General features: G+C 45.8%; 1 protein-coding gene across 4 annotated transcripts in view; it reads left to right on the forward strand.

Moving 5' to 3' along the window:
- LOC125181335 (transcription factor RFX3-like) overlaps positions 1–21,217 on the forward strand; it is a 232,222-nt gene that overhangs the window by 186,501 nt on the left and 24,504 nt on the right. For all 4 annotated transcript variants that reach the window (XM_066987566.1, XM_066987565.1, XM_066987567.1 and 1 more), the window contains 3 exons: positions 1,605–1,717; positions 2,515–2,630; positions 3,457–3,611. In XM_066987566.1, coding sequence (XP_066843667.1) covers positions 1,605–1,717; positions 2,515–2,630; positions 3,457–3,611 — 384 coding nt within the window. The remainder of the gene's footprint in view (positions 1–1,604; positions 1,718–2,514; positions 2,631–3,456; positions 3,612–21,217) is intronic.

The raw sequence follows: 21,217 nt of genomic DNA on the forward strand, positions 1-21,217 counted from the left end.
CAGTGCTTACACAGAGGCAAGGGCTTTTCAGCTTCTTATGCCAGCGAGAAGGCTGGGGGTGCACAAGAAGCTGGGTGGGGACAGAGCCAGGACAGCTGACCCAAACTGGCCAAAAGGGATATTCCATACCATATGGTGTCATACTGAACGATAAAAACTGGGAAGGTTGGGTGGGGGGGAGATCTCTGCTCGGGGAGTTACTGGGCATTGGTCGGCAGGTGGTGAGCAATTACATTTTGCATCACCTGTTGTATATACATTTATGTATAGTAGTAGTAGTAGTCTCAGGATTATTTTCTCTTCCTTTTCTGTTCTATGTAACTGTCTTTATCTCAACCCACAAGTTTTGTGATTTTTATTTTCAATTCTCTCCCCTATCCCAGTGGGGGGGGGGGGGGGGGGGGGGGGGGGGAGTGAGTGTATGGCTGTTTGGTGCTTAGCTGCCTGCCAGGTTAAACCACAACAGGTTTTAAACTAAAAAAGGGTAGATTTAGATTAGATATAAGGATGAAATTCTTTACTATGAGGGTGGTGAGGCACTGGAACAGGCTGCCCAGAGAAGTTGTGGATGCCACATCCCTGGAAGTGTTCAAGGCCAGGTTGGATGGGGCTTTGAGCAACCTAGCCTAGTGTGGGAGGTGTCCCTGCCCATGGTGGGGCGGGGGGGGGGTGGGGGGGGGTGGGGGGGGTGGGGTGTCCAGCCTTCCCATGTCTAGGAGGCTTTTGAATATCCTCAAGGAGAGAGACTCCACAACCTCTCTGTGTAACCTGTTCCAGTGTTCTGCCACCTGCACATAAAATGGGATTATATTATATATATATTGCATTTGTTGATGTAACTGATCTTATTGATTTCCCATCTGTGGAAACAAATGGTAATTTAGTAATTTGCTAAAGTAAAAAAGCCTATTAAATATCTTATTGCAATAATTGTACACTTAGTTTTGAGTTCATACATTGATATTTTGAAGATCCACATTCTTTGGCCTAGCCTTGCTGTTACTGAAATCATTGGGAACCTTAGGCTATAGTTCACGTTTTTGAATTTTTCCTTCCACGTTCTCCCTGGTTGACAATATATTCCCCCACTTGGCCCCATACTAGTGTATCTCTTAGAAACATTTGTGAGCAATAGTAAACGTACATGTTGGCTATAGTTGAAAGTCTTGTAAATTTCAAATAAATATATGCTGCTGAGTCTAGGAAACCCTTACATTCATGACAATACAAAAACTATTCAACTGATAAAAACAAAAAAACATTTAATAGTATTAACCTCTTATATTCTGCTTTATCCTGTCATATTCTTTGATATCTTAGCTTTTTTTTTATATACAGATACAATATATGTGTGAAATCATTTTAATCTGCTACCTGCCAAGAATAACTTAATATCTCCTTTTGTTTAAAAAAAAATAGCTAGCTGGTTTGTTAACAATTTTTTTTTGCAACATTAAAATATATTAAATATGAAAGACATTCCTCTTTGGGCATTATGTCCTTCTAGACTTTATATATTTACATCATTCTTAAATCTTTTCTAATTGAGCTGTAGTTGGCACCATTCACAATGGTTTTCTTCTGTTATGTTGTCATGGAAACAGATACATCTCGAATACTTCCAGAGTTTGGAGAAGTTGAAATATCTTCTCTACCAGATGGTACTGCTCTTGAAGACATAAAATCATTGCAAAGTCTTTATCGAGAGCACTGTGAGGTAAGGGAAAAAAGGCATTCACATAAATCATTCTTCATTGAAAATTCATGTCTTCTAGTGAGAATCAGTACAACTGGATGACTGACACAAAACATACTACAGGCAGGCTATTGATATCTGATGTGCTAACCAAATAGTTTGCTTATTTCATTAAAAATGAAATTGGAAAAACGATTTCTCTGAAATTTCTCTTTACCAGGAAAGAAAAAAATGTGTAATAGAATACTGAGACTGGAATATAATAATGCATATATTTGGAGATTTTTAGATAAATTACACTTTAGATATATGCAGAGCTTTGCTTTTGTTTATAGGGGTTGAAATCAGATTAAATTATTGTTTCTAGCATTTATGTTAAAAACAAGCTCGCTATTTTCTTCAAGTTTTAAAGAAACAAGTTGTTTAAGGTTGTTAACATTTCATATTAAATAATGTCTTAAAATTATTGTTGAAGGTGCCTGAAAAAATTTAATGAAGTAAAAAAATTAATGAAATAGCAATTTTCCTACGTGTTTTTAATAGTGTTAAAAGTTCTGTTTAGGTGAAGTCACCTGATATGTTTCCTTAAGCTCTTTTCTGGAGAATTCTTTCTATTTTCACTTGGACTGATCTGAGTCTGTGCACACTAGTAAAATTCATCGCTAAAAAGCTATTAAAATACATTGTTTATTTATAAATCTAATTTTTTATCACTTTTTCTGAAAAATGACTAAGGGGAGGGGAGAGCTATACCACTGGAAGGAGCTGGAGGAGAAAAATGGCAGAAGACTATCTGCACTTGTTTTATATTGTTTTAGGCAATAGTGGATGTTGTTGTGAATCTTCAGTTTAGCCTGATAGAAAAATTGTGGCAAACTTTCTGGCGCTATTCTCCTTCTGCTCCAGCTGATGGCACTGGTATTATTGAAGCAAGGTCAGTATATGTCTCTCTTAAATAAATAATAATTTATTATTATATTGTTTACTATTATTTATAATTTAATAAACAGCCCTGTTTAATAGAGGGTACTTTAGGAGAACATGATGATGGAAACGTGGATGATGTTAGAGGATACATTTCAGCAAGTGTTGGCTGGGGGGGGTTGGAACACTGAAACCACCGCCACCGCCGCCGCCACCGCCGCCGCCCCCCCCCCCCCCCCCAAAAAAAAATAATGGACAGGAAAAAGTAGATGTTAGTAAGATAAGGAAAAGAACAAAGACATGAGGCCATCGTTGACAGTAAAAATACCCCTGATCAGAAGAAACTAAACTATTCTATTCTATTCTAAATGATGTCAGCAAGACAAACCTCACTTAGCTTCCTGACTCTTCCAAAACTAGTTGTTTTATTCATGTTTCCAGATCTCATGATTTACTAACCAAGGCCAGTAAATGTCTCTCTTTACTCTATCATCATAATATAACAGCAGGTGTCAAATCAAAGCCTTGAAATGACTGTATACATCTTCCATTTTTTCCTTTGTTTGGATGACTATAATCAAAGTATCTTTACACAGTATACTGTCCCGTTCTTTTAAATTCCAAGGACCATTTTTATGCTACCTCTGCATAATTTATGGGCTGGAGCTGAACTTTGGAGGCCATTTTTCCCCAGTTTCATATGAACAAGGTAAAGAGGTTCAATTGGATGTAACTGAGACTTTTATAAAGTTTTTATTAAATAAGCAAAGTCCATTGTACTTATCTGTATGTAAATGCATTTTCACTTATTAATTTGTTACTTTTATTCACGCCAGCAACCTGACTGAAATAGAAAGTCGACTTCCAAAAGGAAAACTGATTGCTCTGTGCAAAAATGAGTCTATTCTGAAATGGATTTGTAATTGTGACCATGTGATGTACCAGGCTTTGGTGGAGATTCTCATTCCTGATGTCCTTAGACCTATTCCTAGTAAGTTAAACACAGATAACACCTCATAAGAATTTTGGTTTGGTTTGTTTTATGTGGTGGTGGTTTTGTGCATCACGTGAAACTTTTGGGAATGATTTCGAAGGATATAAATGTAGCATGTGTCATCTTTCCTTAATTCTGTTGAGTAGGAAGGTGTACTGGAGTTGATGTAAGCACTGTATTTAAAGAAAAGGAGACTGGATATTTCACTGCATTTAGGGAACTCTCCAGAAGTTTTTGGAATATATTTCCCTATGAAAGATGCTTTTGTCACTGCAAAGTCTAAGTTTTTATTAATTTTAAGATAAAAATGGGTTCCTTTACACACTGGCACTAGTCTACCTGACAGATGAGAATGCACTATGGTCCTGAGTCTGAGTCCACTAATGTCAGACAGTCTTTCCACTGACTTCAGTAGACCTTAGCATTACATATAAAAAAACTTTCCCAGACCAGACTTTCCCTCTGGCCTCAGGGTCCTGGGGTTCCTGAAAGCAGTCCTTACCAGTAAAGACTGAGGTGAAGAAGGCATTCAGTACCTCATCCTTTCCCATGTCCTTGGTCTTCAGGATCCCTGCTCCATTCAGCAGCAGGCCCACATTTTCCCTGGTCTTCATTTTGCTGCTGATGTACCCGTAGAAGCTCTTAATGTTGCCCTTCATATCCCTCGCCAGTTTCAACTCCAGGTGGGCTTTGGTTTTCCTAACCCCATCTCTGTACTCTCAGACAGTGTCTCTGTATTCCTCCTGGGTCGCTTGCCCCTTTTTCCGGCTCCCATATGCTTCCTTTTTATGTTTGAGTTTAGTCAGGAGCTCCTTGTTCATCCACACAGGCTTCCTGCCACCTTTGCTCGATTTCCTGCTCACTGGGATGGCCCATTCTTGAGCATGGAGGAGGTGATTCTTGAATATCCCTGGACCCTCCTCTGCTCTCCAGGACTCTCCCCCGTGGGATTCTTCCAAACAGGTCCCTGCACAGGCCAAAGTCTGCTCTCCTGAAATTTAGAGTTGTGATCCTCCATTTGCATTGCTCCCTCCTCTCAGGATTCTCAGCTCCACCATCTCACGGTCAATGCAGCCCAGGCTGCTCACAACCTTCCAGGATGCTCCAACCACAGTTCTTCCTTGTTTGTAAGAATTGCATCCAGCAGAGTGTCTCCCCTTCAGCCCTGTTTTTCTGATTACAAGCTCTCTCTTTTCCATAACACCCTGCACCCGTTCCTTGTCAACCCATTCCACCACTTCCTCATTTGATTGTGGGCCTTCCTTGTCATTTCTAGTTTAAAGCTCTCCTCACCAGGTTGGCCAGCCTGCTGGTAAAGATGCTTTTGCCCCACTTGGTCAGGTGGATCCCATCTCTTTAGCAGTCTTTGATTCTTAAAGAGACATCCCCACGGTCATAAAAAACAAATCCCTATTGTCATCACCAGCTGGGCAACCAACTGTTGACCCACAGGATCCTCCCATTCCTCCTCAAACCCTTCCTTCTCACTGGAAGGATCAAGGAGGATATTGCCTGAGCCCCCCATGACCTTGTTCCATTGCCTCCAGGTGCATGTAGTCACACTGGCTATGACTCCAGGTCTCCCCTGGCAGTATTGTCGGTGACGATTCATAAGGGGTAATAGTCCGAGGGGCGGACAAACCTCTGCAATATCTCTACAACATCCCAGATCCAAGCCCCCAGAAAATAGTAAACCTCTCAACACAGCAGGTCAGGTCAGCACATGTGGTCCCCCATCCCCTACAGCACAGAGTTTCCCGTTGTTATCACTTGCCACTTCCTTCTGGTACTGCTGCATGGCTCAGGCTTAGTTAGCTTGGATGCTTCACTGGACAGAGTTCCCAGACCCTCATCTGCTCTGAAGGTGCCAAACCTGTTCTTTAGTTGGAGATATGCAGGTGGAGCGGGAGCCTTCTTCCTGTTGTCAGAAGTCACAAGCTTCCAGTCTTCGCCATTTCCAACCCTTTAGGTTGGAAATTAGGAGAAATTTCTTCTCAGAAAGAGTAGTTAATAGTAGTTAGTCCCCTTAATGATTCTATGATTCTAACTCAATAAGCACAGACCACCCAATCCTCCTTCAATACAGCTGGGGGTTCAGGCTGCGGGGTCTTGGAGATGAACCGTTCAATCTCTTTCTTATCACCTCTGGCACTACACAATCTGCTGACCTCCTCCCGCACCTCCTCGGCAGCACAGATCCTGTACTGCTGCACACCTTCTGCAGGGAAGGAGACTGTCTCCCTCTGCCCCAGCCTCAGTGAGAGACCCCAGGCACTCCTTGTACCCTGAGAGCTGCATCCTCCCTTGGGAGTTTGGTCTGGATTGAGGCCTCTGATATTGTAGGGATAGTTGCTCCAACAGCTGGAGGTGGTGCCCTGCAATGCATTAACAGCATTGCTTAGGACATGGATGCAATTCTCTGCAAAGTTTCTGGCCCCCTTCTGTGTAACCTGCTGAGCAAAGTGCTGCATCTGTTGGCTGCCTCCGCTAGCAATGTTGTAAGAAGCAACTCAGGAAAATATTTGCAAGCATTACTTTGTAGAAGGTATTATCAAGCAAGGAAATAAAGGCTAGTGTTACCACATGATGAAGACTGAAATAACTACAGAAAAGATGCACAGTAAATAAAACATCTACGTTTATTGCTTATATGTAAGTTTGCAGAAAAAAGTAATAACTGCAGACTCTTGCTTGTGTATCAACACTAAAACCTTCTAGATTATTTATGTTTGCAGTAGAAATTAAAATGTAGAAGACCTCACCCTTGCAGGTCACTGAATTTAGTGATTAGAATCGAAATATCATAACATGATTAGAATCAAAATAACATAACATATGCTTTGTGCCACTAACTGGTTAAAAATAGCAAAGTAAAAGTCATATAAACTCTATCTAGCTTTTAAAATTTTTAAGCAAAGCTTAGAAAGTTAACTAGACTAAGCCTCCTAGAAGGCTTAACTATATCCAAGCATCAAAATTAAATATGTATCTCATTTCACTAAAAACAGTAAAGAAATTACATAATTGCTTTCTATAAAGAATGACTTCTGTCTTCCAGTAGATCCTCATAGAGAAGCTGTTAAAAGTATGGGCTGGATGAGCAGACAGTGAGGTGGACTGAAAACTGGCTGAACTGCCAGGCCCAGAGGGTGGTGGTCAGTGGCATGAAGTCTAGTTGGCTGAGGGAGTTGGGACTGTGTAGCACAGAGAAAAGAAGGCTCGGGAGAAGTCTCATACGTAAAAAATATCTCAGGGTATAAAGACAGAACCAGGCTCTTTTGTCCAGTGAAATATCAAGAAGCAATAAGCACAAACTGAAACAAAGGAGGTTCTGTCTGAACATTAGGAAACACTTCTTTACTGTGAGGATGACCGGAACAGGTTGCCCAGAGAAGTTGTGGAGTCTCCCTCCTTGAAGATCTTCAAAAGCCGCCTAGACATGGTCCTGGGCAAGCTGCCCTAGGTGGCCCTGCTTGAACAGGGGGGTTGAACGAGATGATCTCCAGAGGTCCCTTCAAACCTCAACCCTTCTGTGATTATGTGATTCTGTAATAAAGATTCAAGTTATAGAGAGAGATGTGTATAAAAGTCCTAATTCAGCAAAATCATATCAGCCAATTCTTAATTTAGTAGGGATGAACTTTGAGCAAGTACTCAAAGACAAGCAGTTAAATGTATTTTAAGAGCCCAATGCTTAAATATTTTGCTGAATCAGTTTTTTTGTTGTTGTTGTTGTTGTTGGGGGTTTTGAGGGGAGGTGCTTAAGAAAAAAAAAGAAAAAGCAAATGTACTCCAAGAGGTATATTAGAATATAAGTAGAAGTAATAGTAATGCAGTTATGAAAAATTATGAATCATAGAATCACAAAATGATTTGGGTCGGAAGGGACCTTAAAGATCATCTAATTCCAGCCCCCCCTCCCCCACACACACCCCGCCCTGGGCAGGGAAACTCCCACTAGACCAGGTTGCACAAAGCCCCATCCAACCTGGCCTTGAACTCTTCCAGGGATGGGGCATCCACAACCTCTCTGGGCAACCTCTTCCAGTGCCTCACCACCCTCAGAGTAAAGAACTTCTTCCTAATGTCTAATCTAAATCTACCCTTTTTTAGTTTAGAGCCATTCCCCCTTGTCCTATCGCTCCACTCCCTGACAAAGAGTCCCTCCCCAGCTTTCCTGTAGGCCTCCCCTTGGGTACAGGAATGTCGCTATAAGGTCTCCCCGGAGCCTTCTCTTCTCCAGGCTGAACAACCCCAACTCCTTCAGCCTGTCTTCATAGGAGAGGTGCTCCAGCCCCTTGGTCATCTTCGTGGCCCTCCTCTGGACTCATTTTAACAGGTCCACGTACTTCTTATATTGGGGGCCCCAGAGCTGGACACGGTACTCCAGGTGGGGTCTTACGAGAGCAGAGTAGAGGGGGAGAATCACCTCCCTCGACCTGCTGGCCACACTTCTTTTGATGCAGCCCAGGATACAATTGGCTTTCTGGGCTGCAAGCACACACTGCCGGCTCATGTTGAGCTTCTCATCCACCAACACCCCCAGGTCCTTCTCTTCAGGGCTGCTTTCAGTCCATTCTCTGCCCAGCCTGTATTTGTGCTTGGGATTGCCCCGGCCCAGATGCAGTACCTTGCACTTGGCCTTGTTGAACTTCATGAGGTTCGCACAGGCCCACCTCTCAAGCCTGTCCAGGTCCCTCTGGATGGCATCCCTTCCCTCCAACTGATCTCCACCTGGACACTGAGTCGTTGACCATCCAGCCAATTCCTTACCCACCGAATGGTCCAATCCGTCAAAAACAACCGCTCTCTCATTCCCCCTCCTTAGATGAGGAGGGGAAGAAGTAAAGGAAAGAACAACTCACGGGTTGAGACAAGGATGATTTAATTAAAGGGAAAAAAATAATTATTAAGGAAAGAGTATTATTAATTAAACAATTTAACTAAACAATTTAACTAAACAATTAACAATTAACAATTTAACTAAAGGGGAAAAAGGAAAGGGGAAAAGGGAGGGGGAAAGGGAAAACTAAGCGAAACAAGCAAAGGCTATGTGGAAGTGCAGAGGAAAGAAATTACTCTCTACTTCCCACAAATGAGCGATGCTTGACCACCTCCTTGAAGCGTTTTAATCAATTCTACTGTTATCTCAACCCTTCGAGCCCCACGTTGGGCGCCAAAAAGGACCGTGGTGGTTTTACCGTGCTGGGCAGCTGAACACCACAACCGCTCTCTCACTCCCCCTCCTTAGATGAGGAGGGGAAGAAGTAAAGGAAAGAACAACTCATGAGTTGAGATAAGGATGATTTAATTAAAGGGAAAAAAATAATTATTAAGGAAAGATTATTATTAACTAAACAATTTAACTAAACAATTAACAATTTAACTAAAGGGGAAAAAGGAAAGGGGAAAAGGGAGGGGGAAAGGGAAAACTAAGTGAAACAAGCAAAGGCTATGTGGAAGTGCAGAGGAAAGAAATTACTCTCTACTTCCCACAAATGAGCGATGCTTGACCATGTCCTTGAAGCAGGGTCTCAACGCACGTAGCCGGTGTTCGGGAGGAGGACAGACGTTTTCACAACGAGAGCCCACCCCTCCCCTCTTCCTCCTTTTTCCACCTTTTATTGCTGAGTGTGACATCGTATGGTATGGAATATCCCTTTGGTTGGTTTAGGTCAGCTGCCCTGGTGATGTTTCTTTTCTCACATCTTTCCCCACCCCTAGGGGAATTAGGGAGAGTCCTGATGCTGTGCCAGCACTGCTCAGCAGCAGACACAACACTGGTGTGATACCATTGCTGTTCTAGCTACGAGTGCAGAGCACAGCACTGTATGGGCTGCTGCACGGAAAGTTAACATCCCAGCCCGACCCAGTACAGGGAGCTAGGGTTGTTTATACTGGAGAAGAGGAGGCTCAGGGGAGACGTTATCGCTCTCTACAACTACCTGAAAGAAAGTTGTGGGGAGCTGGGGGTCGGCCTCTTCTCGCAGATAACTAGTTGTTGTGGTTTAACCCGGCTGGCAGCTAAACACCACACAGCCGTTCGCTCACCCTCCCCCCTCCCTCTCTGGGATGGGGGAGAAAAACGGGAAAGTGAAGCCGGTGAGTTGAGATAAAGACAGTTTATTAAGACAGGAATATAATAATAACAATAATAATAATAATAGTGATAATGATAATAGTATTAACAATAATAATGTGTAAGAAAACAAGTGATGCACAATGCAATTGCTCACCACCCGCTGACCGATGCCCAGCCTATTCCCGAGCAGCCGGCCCCCCCACCCCGGCCAGCCACCCCTATATATTGCTTAGCATGACGTCAGATGGTATGGAATACCCCTTTGGCCAGTTTGGGTCAGCTGTCCTGGGTCTGTCCCCTCCCAGCTCCTGCTGCACCCCCAGCCTGCTCTCTGGCAGGACAGAGCGAGAAGCCGAAAAGTCCTTGGCCTGGTGTAAACACTGCTCTGCAACAATTAAAACATCAGCATGTTATCAGCGCTCTTCTAATCCTAATCCAAAACATAGCACCCTACCAGCTACTATGAGCTACTTAACTCTGTCCTAACTGGAACCAGGACAGATATCCACCCCTTATTCCATACCATTTATGTCATGCTCAGGTTACACTCTGTCCAATACATTCTAATTAATCACCATTTTCATCTATGATATATAGCAATCATGGTAGTGATGACATACAGTATTATATAATAATTAACATACTACAATTCAACTCATGGGCTATTCTCACCCAGTATCAAATCCCCTTGAGGTCCACACCGGACTTCCCCATTCTTTTGCATTACCCACCAAGTGCATCCAGGTCCCTGAGCAAAAGCAATTCCACGAATGGGTTTGCCTTTTCCTGAGGCAGGAGTAGCCCAGACTGTTTTACCCAGCATGTTTCTTACGTGCACTACAGGAACTTTATCCCCTTCTACAGTGCGTAACAGGTTTGATTGGGCAGGTCCAGCTCGGTTGGCAGATCCCCTGGTATTGACTAACCAGGTGGCCTTTGCCAAATGTGTATCCCAATTTTTGAATGTCCCAGCAGCCATTGCTTTCAGTGTAGTCTTCAACAGTCCATTGTATCGTTCAACTTTTCCAGAGGCTGGTGCATGATAGGGGATGTGATACACCCACTCAATACCATGTTCTTTGGCCCAAGTGTCTATAAGGTTGTTTCGGAAATGAGTCCCGTTGTCTGACTCAATTCTCTCTGGGGTGCCATGTCGCCATAGGACTTGCTTTTCAAGGCCCAGGATAGTGTTCCGGGCGGTGGCATGGGGCACCGGATATGTTTCCAGCCATCCGGTGGTTGCTTCCACCATTGTAAGTACGTGGCGCTTGCCGTTGCGGGTTTGAGGGAGTGTGATGTAATCAATCTGCCAGGCCTCTCCATATTTATATTTCAGCCATCGTCCTCCATACCAAAGAGGTTTTGACCGTTTGGCTTGCTTGATTGCAGCACATGTTTCACAGTCATGAATAACCTGTGCTATAGTGTCCATGGTCAGGTCCACCCCTCGATCACGAGCCCATCTGTAGGTTGCATCTCTACCTTGATGGCCTGAGGTGTCATGGGCCCATCGGGCTATAAATAATTCACCTTTATGTTGCCAGTCCAGGTCCACCTGAGCCACTTCATTCACTGGGGGATTCTCCTCCGCTTTCCAGGCTATTATTGCCAATGAGCTGGCATATGATGATGGTGCACTCCGTACAAACTTCCGCCACATAGGTGGTATACACTGGACTGCATCTGGATCTGCGGATGTTTGTGCGTCGTCTAGGTCCTTATAAATTACTTCCCGTACGGCCAATTCCCTCAGGTACTGAATTCCCTTCTCCATGGTGGTCCATTTGCCTGGTAGACATACAAGTTCTTCCTTGAAGGGATACCTTTCCTGCACAGCTGACAGGAGACGCCTCCAGAGGCTGCGAGATCGTGCTCCATCTCCAATTGCTTTGTCAATGCACGCGTCCCTAGCAAGGGATCCCAGCCGCCTGGCTTCCTTGCCCTCTAATTCCACATAATTGGCTCCAGTGTCCCAGCACCGGAGCAGCCAGGTGACAAGCTACTCACCTATACAGCGACCAAAATCTTTTCGCACATCTCGTAGCTCACGCTGGTATAGAGTCTGGGTAGTTACTGTTGATTTTTCGACACCCTCATCCTCATCTTCAGTTTCTTGCACCTTTGATGGCTGGTGTAGAGTCCGGGTAGTTACTGTTGATTTTTCGACATCCTCATCCTCATCTTCATCCTCCTGCACCTTTGATGGCCCAGCCTTGTCTTCACTATGCCCAGACTTAGCAGAAGACTGTCTGCGTTGTAAACGACCTGAGCCTCTATACCATTTCTTCACCTTGTCTACAGGGGCAACTTGCACTGCTACAGCTCGTTTCTCTAATCCAGACACAGGGTCTGCCACAGGGGTTGGAATACCCTCTGCGGGGTCAACTTGCACTGCTACAGCTCGTTTCTCTGACCCAGACACAGGGTCTGCCAAAGGGTTGGAATACCCTCTGCGGGGTCAACTTGCACTGCTACAGCTCGTTTCTCTAACCCAGACACAGGGTCTGCCACAGGGGTTGGAATACCCTCTGCGGGGTCAACTTGCACTGCTACAGCTCGTTTCTCTGACCCAGACACAGGAGTGGGAGCAGCTGCAGGAGCTGGAGCTGCTGCAGGGGCTGGAGTGGCTGCGGGAGCTGGAGCTGGAGCGGCTGCAGGGGCTGGAGCGGCTGCAGGAGCTGGAGCGGCTGCGGGACCTGGAGCTGGAGCGGCTGCAGGAGCTGGAGCGGCTGCAGGAGCTGGAACTGGAGTAGCTGCAGGAGCTGGAGCTGGAGCGGCTGCAGGAGCTGGAGCTGGAGCAGCTGCAGGGGCTGGAGCAGCTGCAGGAGCTGGAGCTGGAGCTGGAGCGGCTGCAGGGGCTGGAACTGGAGCGGCTGCAGGAGCTGGAGCAGCTGCAGGAGCTGGAGCGGCTGCAGGAGCTGGAACTGGAGCGGCTGCAGGAGCTGGAGCTGGAACGGCTGCAGGAGCGGGAGCGGCTGCAGGAGCTGGAGCGGCTGCAGGAGCTGGAGCGGCTGCAGGTGCTGGAACTGGAGCGGCTGCAGGAGCTGGAGCTGGAACGGCTGCAGGAGCGGGAGCGGCTGCAGGAGCTGGAGCGGCTGCAGGAGCTGGAGCGGCTGCAGGAACTGGAACTGGAGCGGCTGCAGGAGCTGGAGCTGGAGCGGCTGCAGGAGCTGGAGCGGCTGCAGGAGCTGTCGCTAGGTTGATAGTAGCATCAATTGCAGCTCGATAGGCACAAGCCAGACCCCAGCACGCTACAGTGATTTGTGTCACTTTGGAACTGCCAGAGTCATGACACCTTTTTTTCAAGCATTCTGCCAGCTTTTTAGGATTTTGCAGTTGTTCAGGGGTGAATGTCCAAAACACTGGAGGTGACCACTGCTCTAGAAACCTGCCCATATCCTCCCACACTCCCTGCCACTCCCAACTATCCCGCCTCAAGACAGATCTCCGGATGAGATTCCTAAGTAGTTGTTTAACCCTCAACAAAACCTGAAGCGCATTCAGGAGACATAACAACAAGAGCAGGCTGGTCTGAGTATCCCAAGGATATTCAACATCTCGGAGAACCACCGTAACTAGCTCGGGGGATAAGAGGGTGGTGGTGAAGGAGAAAGGGAGAGTGAACAGGTAGGGAAACATGTCTTCCCCTGTCCCCTTCACAGATTGGCTCCCTAACGAAAACAGGCAATAGGTGTAATTGCTAATAGTTTCCGAGATATGGTTTCCAAAGTATAGAGTCGACGTCAGTGCTGAGTACAAATACCAGGTTAAAGTCGTGACCAGATATTTCATCATTTCATAAGCCATTGTTACACTGCACAGTACCATAACAATCTTAAACCAGGGCCCGGAAAGGATAAACAGTGCAACAGGGAGCACATACAGAAAGTAACGCACCATAAAACTCAATTTGGAATACAGGTACAGCAGACTGGAGATTAAGGCAATCAACATCGTGACTAGCAACTATTAAGCAGGTCCAATACTTATACCAATTTTAGTTTAACACACTCTGGTCAGATTTGTCGATATCTCAACCCTTCGTGCCCCACGTTGGGCGCCAAAAGGACTGTTGTGGTTTAACCCGGCTGGCAGCTAAACACCACACAGCCGTTCGCTCACCCTCCCCCCTCCCTCTCTGGGATGGGGGAGAGAAACGGGAAAGTGAAGCCGGTGAGTTGAGATAAAGACAGTTTATTAAGACAGGAATATAATAATAACAATAATAATAATAATAGTGATAATGATAATAGTATTAACAATGTGTAAGAAAACAAGTGATGCACAATGCAATTGCTCACCACCCGCTGACCGATGCCCAGCCTATTCCAGAGCAGCCGGCCCCCCCACCCCGGCCAGCCACCCCTATATATTGTTTAGCATGACGTCAGATGGTATGGAATACCCCTTTGGCCAGTTTGGGTCAGCTGTCCTGGGTCTGTCCCCTCCCAGCTCCTGCTGCACCCCCAGCCTGCTCGCTGGCAGGACAGAGCGAGAAGCTGAAAAGTCCTTGGCCTGGTGTAAACACTGCTCTGCAACAATTAAAACATCAGCATGTTATCAGCGCTCTTCTCATCCTAATCCAAAACATAGCACCCTACCAGCTACTATGAGCTACTTAACTCTGTCCTAACTGGAACCAGGACACTAGTGATAGGACAAGAGGGAATGGCCTCAGGTTGCACCAAGGGAGGTTCATATTGGAAATGAGGAGAAATTTCTTCTGAGGAAGAGTAGTCAGGCATTGGAATGGGTTGCCCAGGAAGGTGGTGGAGTCACCATCCGTGGGGGTGTTTAAGGAAAGGCTGGACTTGGTGCTTAGGGACATGGTTTAGTGGGTGATATTGGTGGTAGGGGGATGGTTGGACCAGATGATCTTGGAGGTCTTTTCCAACCTTAATGATTCTATGAATCTATGTGCCTTAGCATTGTTTCCAGGAGGATCTGTTCCATGACCTTGCCAGGCACAGAGGTGAGACTGACCAGCCTGTAGTTCCACAGGTCTTCCTTTTCTCCCTTTTTAAAAGTGGGGGTTATGTTTCCCCTCTCCTAGTCAGTGGACTGCCACAACTTCTCAAATATGATCGACAGTGGCTTAGCAACTACATCCGCCAGTTCCCTTAGGATCTCTGGATGCATCACATCAGGTCCCATGGACTTGAGAACCTTCCGGTTCCTTAGATGGTCTCGGAATTGGGTCTGTTTATCAGGAAAAATTATTAGTGAAATGTATGATGCAGTTAAACAGCATTGCAAAGAATTATAAAGCAGTCCAGGTTGGAAGGGACCTCAAAGGTCATCAGTGCTAACCTTTTTGTGGGAAAAGGGATCCTAGATGAGATCATATTTATCAGGGACTGTAGAGATAGGACAAGAAGTAATGGCTTAGCTGGTCAAGGGAAGTGATTGTCCCACTCTGCTCTGCACAGGTGTGGCCTCATCTTGTGTACTGTGTGCAGTTTTGGGCGCCACAGTATAGCAAAGATATAAAACTGTTAGAGAATGTCCAAAGGAGGGCTACAAAATGATCAAGGGTCTGGAGGGGAAGATGTATGAGGAGCGGCTGAAGTCACTTGGTTTGTTCAGCCTGGAGAAGAGGAGACTGAGGGGAAAACTCATGGTGGTCTACAGCTTCCTCACAAGGGGGAGCGGAAGGGCAGGCACTGATCTCTTCTCACTGGTGACCAGAGATAGGACCTGAGGAAATGGCTTGAAGCTGTGACAGGGGTGGTTCAGGCTGGATGCGGGGAAAAGGTTTTTCACCAAGAGGGTGGTTGGGCACTGGAACAGGCTCCCCAGTGAAGTGGTCATGGCACCGAGCCTGCCAGAGTTCAAGAAGCGTTTGGACAATGCTCTCAGACCCATGGTCTGATTTTTTGGGTGGTCCTTTGGGGACCCAGGAGTTGGACTCGATGATCCTTGTGAGTCCCTTCCAACTCGGGATATTGTATGATTCTACGATGAAATTCTTTACTGTGAGGGTGGTGAGGCACTGGAAGAGGTTGCCCTGAGAAGTTGTGGATGCCACATCCCTGGAAGTGTTCAAGGCCAGGTTGGATGGGGCTTTGAGCAACCTGGTCTAGCGGGAGGTGTCCCTGCCCACGGCGGGGGGGTGGAATTAGATGATCTTTAAGGTCCCTTCCAACCCAGACCATTCTATGATTCTATGATTCTATGATCTATTCTATGATTCTATGATCTATCACACTGTCCAGTTGCATCTTGACAAACTTCAGTGATGGAGAATTTACCACATCCCTGGGGAGACTGTTTCAGTGATTAATTGTTCTCACTGTTAAAAATTCCTTTCTAATATCAAGATGAAACCCAGAATCAGAGAATATCCTGAGTTGGAAAGGACCCACCAGGATCACCGAGTCCAAATCCTGGGTCTGCATAGGACCACCCAAAAATCAGACCATATGTCAGAGAGCTATGTTTTAAGAAGCAACTCAGGAAAATATTTGCAAGCATTACTTTGTAGAAATCCCCCATCATAGGCAGGCCTCTTTTTTTTTTTTTCTGGATAATTGGAAAAAGTACCAAAAGGTTTTCAGAATTCATCAGAATTTCATGATCACTCTATACTTTACTGTCCTCTAACAACATAGTTTAGCTAAAAAGAGGGAATACTATTTCTTTAGAATTTAGAACTCCTCTTCATTTATAGCTATAGTTCCTCTTTCTTCATTGCTCAAGACTTTTTTTTTCTGAAATCAAGTTGCCACTGAGGTGCTTCTTTCCATATTTATTTTTAAAACAGGTCATCCTGTTATATGATAATGTGAAAAAGATCACATTATATGTTTTACATAGTATTTTTCTAGAAAAAAAAAGAAAAAAAAAAGATATTTTCCTTAACGAACTGTATATATTTAACCCATTATTTACAGTATTCCCTGTACTTTGACTTTTGGCGGATATTGGGGTGGTTCGAGTCTCCCCTGAGAACCAGAGGCTGCGAACACATGGCTTATTGCAGATACCTGAAGAAGGACTCATCGACTTCTTTCTGATCAGGCAGTCTGTATCAGACACGCACAAGATAACCCACATTCGTCTGCTGTCTAACCCTAACCCCTAAGCTCTCATCTTGCTCATCATCCGTCCTGAGGAGAAGGTCCATGCTTTCCAGTTCCTCTCTCACAAAGAGTCTTCCTGGCTTGTCCTTCCTAAAGAGGCTTCCTAAATCGATCCATTGCAACACTCCAGTGCTGCACAATATTTTTGATCTCTGAGATCATAGCCTTGCAACTGCTCGCAGACCTCTAATTCCTCCTGTTTTACCCCATGCTGCAAGTTTTATTATATAGGCACTTCAAAGAGGCACCCACTCGTACTTATTTCCCCAAAAGGGCATGAAAGCTTTTCCATAATGCTGTTATCCTGACATTTCCTTATGTGCATATGCTGGAAGTGGGCCCCTTTTAGCCTCATTTTGTTGATTATGAGTTCTCTCCTGTTTACCTAACATTCTTTGCTTTCCTACCCATTCTGTGACTTCCTCACTTGACTGATGGCCATCCCTCCCCCATCATTCCTATTATAAAGTTCTTACCAGGTTGGCCAGCCTGTTGGCAAAGATGCTTTTGCTCTACTTGGTCAGGTGGATACTGCTTCCTAAGCAGTCCTCCATCCTCAAAGAGGAGGTCACAGTAGCACGGAGTGACACGAAGTCTATTTGGAGGCCAGTCCAGGGCCAGGAGTACACACCGGGTCCAATCCTGTTTCAACTTCTTCATTAATGATCTGGACGATTGGACAGAGTGCACCATCAGCATTTTTGCAGACAACACAACACTATGAGAGTGGCTGAGGATCATGCTGCCATCCAGAGGGACCTGGACAGGCTGGAGAAATGGGCTGACAGGAACTCATGCACTTCGACAAGAAGTGCCAAGTCCTGCACCTGGGGAGGAATGACCCCATGCACCAGTACACGCTGGGGGTCACCCAGCTGGAAGGCAGCTCGGAAGAAAAGGCCCAGGGAGTCCTGTTGGACACCAAGTTGAATGTGAACCAGCAATGTGCCCTTGACACTAAAAAGGCTAATGGTATCCTGCGCTGCATTAGGCAAAGTATTGCCAGCAAGTCACAGGAGGTGATCCTTCCCCTCTACTTAGTGCTGGTGTGCCCACACCTGGAGTCCTGTATCCAGTTCTGGGCTCCTCAGTGCAAGAGAGGCATGGACATACCAGAAAGACTCCAGCAAAGATGATTAATGACGATGATTAAGGGACTGGAGCACCTATCCTATGAGGGGAGTCTGAGAGAGTTGGGACTGTTCAGCCTAGAGAAGAGAAGGCTCAGGGAGGATCTTATCAATGTGTATAAATACCTGAAGGGAGGATGCGAATAATCATAGAATGATAGAATATCTCGAGTTGGAAGGGACCCAAAAGGATCATTGAGTCCAACCCCTGGGTCCCCAAAGGACCACCCAAATATCAGACAGTATGTCCGAGAGCATTATCCAAACACTTCTTGAACTCTGGCAGGCTCAGTGCCATGACCACTTCCCTGGGGAGCCTGTTCCAATGCCCGACTACCCTCTCAGTGAAGAACCTTTTCCTAATATACAACCAGCCCTGACACAGCTTCAAGCCGTTTCCTCAGGTCCTATCCCTGGTCACCAGAGAGAAGAGATCAGCACCTGCCCCTCCGCTCCCCCTTGTGAAGAAGCTGTAGACCACCATGAGTTTTCCCCTCAGTCTCCTCTTCTCCAGGCTGAACAATCTAAGTGACCTCAGCCTCTCCTCATACGTCTTGCCCTCTAGACTCTGCACCATCTTCATAGAACTCCTTTGGACACTCTCTAATGGTTTTATGTCCTTCTTATATTGTGGCGCCCAAAACTGTATGCAGTACTCAAGGTGAGGCCGCACCAGCACAGAGTAGGATGGGACAATCACTTCTCTCAACTGGCTAGCAAGGCTGTGCTTGATGCACCCCAGGATATGGTTGGCCCTTTTGGCTGCCAGGGCACACTGTTGACTCATATTCAACTCACCATCAATCAGAAACCCCAGATCTCTTTCTATGGGGCTGTTCTCCAGCCTTTCATCCCCCAGTTTGTATGCATAGCCAGGGTTGCCCTGTTTTTTCAGTAACTCCCAGAATAATCTTCTCCATAATTTTCCAGGTACGGAAGTGAGACTGACAGGCCTGTAATTACCAGGGTCTTCTTTCTTGCCCTTCTTGAAAATCAGAACAACGTTTGCCAGCTTCCATTCAACTGGGGCCTCTCCAGATTCCCAAGACTGTTGAAAAATAATTGAGAGAGGTTTTGCGATGACATCAGACAGCTCTTTGAGTACCCTGGGATGAATCCCATTGGGCCCCAGAGACTTGTATACATCCAGCTGGAGCAGTAAATCCCGCACAGGTTCAGGGTTGGCTGGGATTTTATCGTTCCCATAGTCACGGTCCTCCAACTCAGGGTAACTGGGGTCCCAGGGCCCATCATCAGCATTGAAGACAGAGACGAAGAAGGCATTAAATGTCTCTGCTTTGCCTACGTCCCTATTTGTGAGGCGACCATCCTCATCAAGTAACGGAACGATGTTTTCTCTGGTCCTCCTTTTCCTGTTAACAGTATTTAAAAAAAAATTATTCTCCCCACAGCACTGGCTAGCTTCAACTCTAATTGAGCTTCGGCCACACAAATTTTCTCCCTACAATGGCAAACAGCATGTCTGTAGTTCTCCCATGTTGCCTGACCTCACTTCCGGTGGCCATACGCTTTCTTTTTCCACCTAAGTTCTAGAAGAAGATCCCTGCTCAGCCAAGATGACCTTCTGCCCCACCTGCTTGACTTCCGACATTTTGGAATTGCCTGTTCCTGTGCTTTTAGGAGGCAGTGCTTAAAGACTGACCAGTACTGATGGAGCTCGATGTCTTCAAAAGCAGTTTCCCAGGGGACCTTACTAACTAGTTCCCCGAGCGCTGTGAAGTCTGCTCTCCCCATATCCAGGGTTGAAGTTTTGGTGCAGTTTTCCTCCTATGACTAAAGATTTTCAACTCGACCTCTTCATGCTTACTATGGCCAAGACAGCCACCAATCACCACTTCACCCACGAGACCCTCCCTGTTTACAAGCAACAAGTCTAGGAGGGCTCCTTTCCTAGTCGGCTCGTTCAGTACCAGTACCAAGAAGTTATCATCAACGTGTTTTAGGAATCTCCTGGACCTGTTGGTATCAAGTATATTCCCAGTTGACATCTGGCAGATTGAAGTCCCCCATAAGGACAAGGGCAGCTGATCTAGAAGTAGTTCTCAGTTCCTTAATGAATAATTCATCAGTGTCATCATCCTGTCCAGGTGGTCTATAGTATACTCCCACAGCAACATCCACTTTATTTGCTTGTTTTTAATCCTTACCTAGAGGCTCTCATCCTCATCATCGCCAACTGTAAGCTCTGTATAGTCCCGCCCCTGCATTACATACAGTGCCACCCCCCTGCCTCATCTGTTCTGCCTATCCTTTCTGAAGAGCCTATAACCATCCATCGTAACATACCAGTCACAGGACTCTTCCCACCAGGTTTCTCTTATGCCAATGATGTCATAGCTCTGGGACTGAGCCAAGGCTTCTAGCTCCTCTTGCTTGTTCCTCATGCTGTGTGCATTAGTGTAGAGACATTTCAAATGTGCTTCAGCATACCCAGCACCTTGTGGAGCAGACTAAAGGATCTTGCTAGCATGCAGTTCCTCAAATTCTGGCATGCCATCCCGTAGCTTATCACCAGCGAGCCTGTTTTTATCCATTATACCCTTCAACTCTAGTGTAAAGCTCTTTCAATCAGCCCTGCTAACTCTTGAGTAAAAATCCTTTTCCCTTTTTGAGAAAGGTGCATCCCATCACATGCCAGCAGGTCTGGTGTCGTGTAGACCATCCCATGATCAAAAAAAAAAAACAAATTCTGCCTGTGACACCAGCCTTGGAGACAGGTTTTGATAAGGTGGGTCTGCATGTTTCTTCTAGTATCGTTCCCTGCAACTAGAAGGATAGAAGAAAACACTACCTGTGCTCCTGATCCCTTAAACGATCATCCCCAGGCCCTGAAGTCTCTTTTGATGGCCCTTGGACTTCTTGTCTCAACTTCATTGCTGCCTACATGAAAAAACAATAATGGATAATAATCCGAGGGCTGTACCAGGCTAGGAAGTTTTCTTGTAACACTTTTAACACGGGCACCAGAGAGGCAGCAAACTTCTATAAGAGGTGAGTTTGGTTGGCACATTGGGCCGTCTGTTCCCCTCAGAAGGCTGTCACCTATGACAATAACCCATCTTTTCTTTCTTAATGGAGGCCCTGAGCAACCTATTCTAGGTGACCCTGATTTGAGCAGAGGGGTTGGAGTAGATGATCTCAAGAGGTCCCTTCCAACCTAAACAATTCTGTGATCAGTGTTGCAAAGTCCAGCTGGGTTCCAGTAACTAATGGGGTCCTTCAGGGATTAGTACTGGGACCAGTATTGTTTAAGGTCTTCATCATTGACCTGGATGGTGGATCAGAGTG

The sequence above is a fragment of the Anser cygnoides genome, chromosome W, assembly GCF_040182565.1.
Source record: "Anser cygnoides isolate HZ-2024a breed goose chromosome W, Taihu_goose_T2T_genome, whole genome shotgun sequence".
Classification (NCBI taxonomy): Eukaryota; Metazoa; Chordata; class Aves; order Anseriformes; family Anatidae; genus Anser; species Anser cygnoides.